This window comes from Dipodomys ordii, unplaced genomic scaffold (genome assembly GCF_000151885.1).
Source record: "Dipodomys ordii isolate 6190 unplaced genomic scaffold, Dord_2.0 Scaffold2, whole genome shotgun sequence".
Lineage (NCBI taxonomy): Eukaryota > Metazoa > Chordata > Mammalia > Rodentia > Heteromyidae > Dipodomys > Dipodomys ordii.
The window spans coordinates 1,627,585-1,628,314 of NW_012267218.1; the positions used below are offsets into that span (position 1 = coordinate 1,627,585).

At 71.8% G+C, this 730-nt stretch overlaps 1 protein-coding gene across 1 annotated transcript in view; it reads left to right on the forward strand.

Moving 5' to 3' along the window:
• Positions 1-270: 270 nt before the first annotated feature.
• LOC105983098 (NF-kappa-B inhibitor alpha-like) overlaps positions 271-730 on the forward strand; it is a 12,967-nt gene continuing 12,507 nt past the window's right edge. Inside the window, exon 1 of the mRNA XM_013012861.1 lies at positions 271-535. Coding sequence (XP_012868315.1) covers positions 309-535 — 227 coding nt within the window. The 5' untranslated portion in view covers positions 271-308. The remainder of the gene's footprint in view (positions 536-730) is intronic.

Here is a 730-nt window from a genome sequence, read left to right on the forward strand (position 1 = left end):
CGGCAGGCCCTCGAGAGCACCAAAACAACCAAGACCAAGTCCCCGCCGTCGGAGGCGGAGCCGCGGGAGCCCCGGGAGCACAAAGACGGTGCGAGAGACGCGGCGGAGACCCGAGGATCGCGGATCAAAGCCAGCCCGGCAGGACGCCGGAAGTGGCGCTGTGGAGACAGCTCGGGGACGGCGCCCGGGCCCCGAGTTCAAGCCCAGGACCGGCACGCGCACGCGCACACAGCAACCGTCCCGGGCAGGAAAGTCGGTACGTACGCGTGGGCCCCGCGCCCCGCGCCCGGACCCTGCCGCTGCGCGCCATGTTTCACGCAGCCGAGCACGCCCCGGAGTGGGCCGCGGAGGGCCTCCGGGATGGGATGAAGAAGGAGCGGCTGCTGGACGATCGCCACGACAGCGGCCTGGACTCCATGAAGGACGAGGACTACGAGCAGATGGTGAAGGAGCTGCGCGAGATCCGCCTGGAGCCGCAGGAGGCCACGCTGGGCGCCGAGCCCTGGAAGCAGCAGCTCACTGAGGACGGTGACTCGTAAGTGACCGGGAAGGGAGGGCAGATCGCGGGGATCGGGGGTGCGGTGGGTGGAGGGAGGGTGCCTGGCTGGACGGCATGCCTCCCCCCCCCCCTCCCCGGCCCGGGGACTGTGCACCGCCGGGGAGCCTGCGAAGGACCCTACAGGGTTGCACGGGGTTGGAGCCGAGGCTGCTGGCGGCGGCCCGTGCCCTT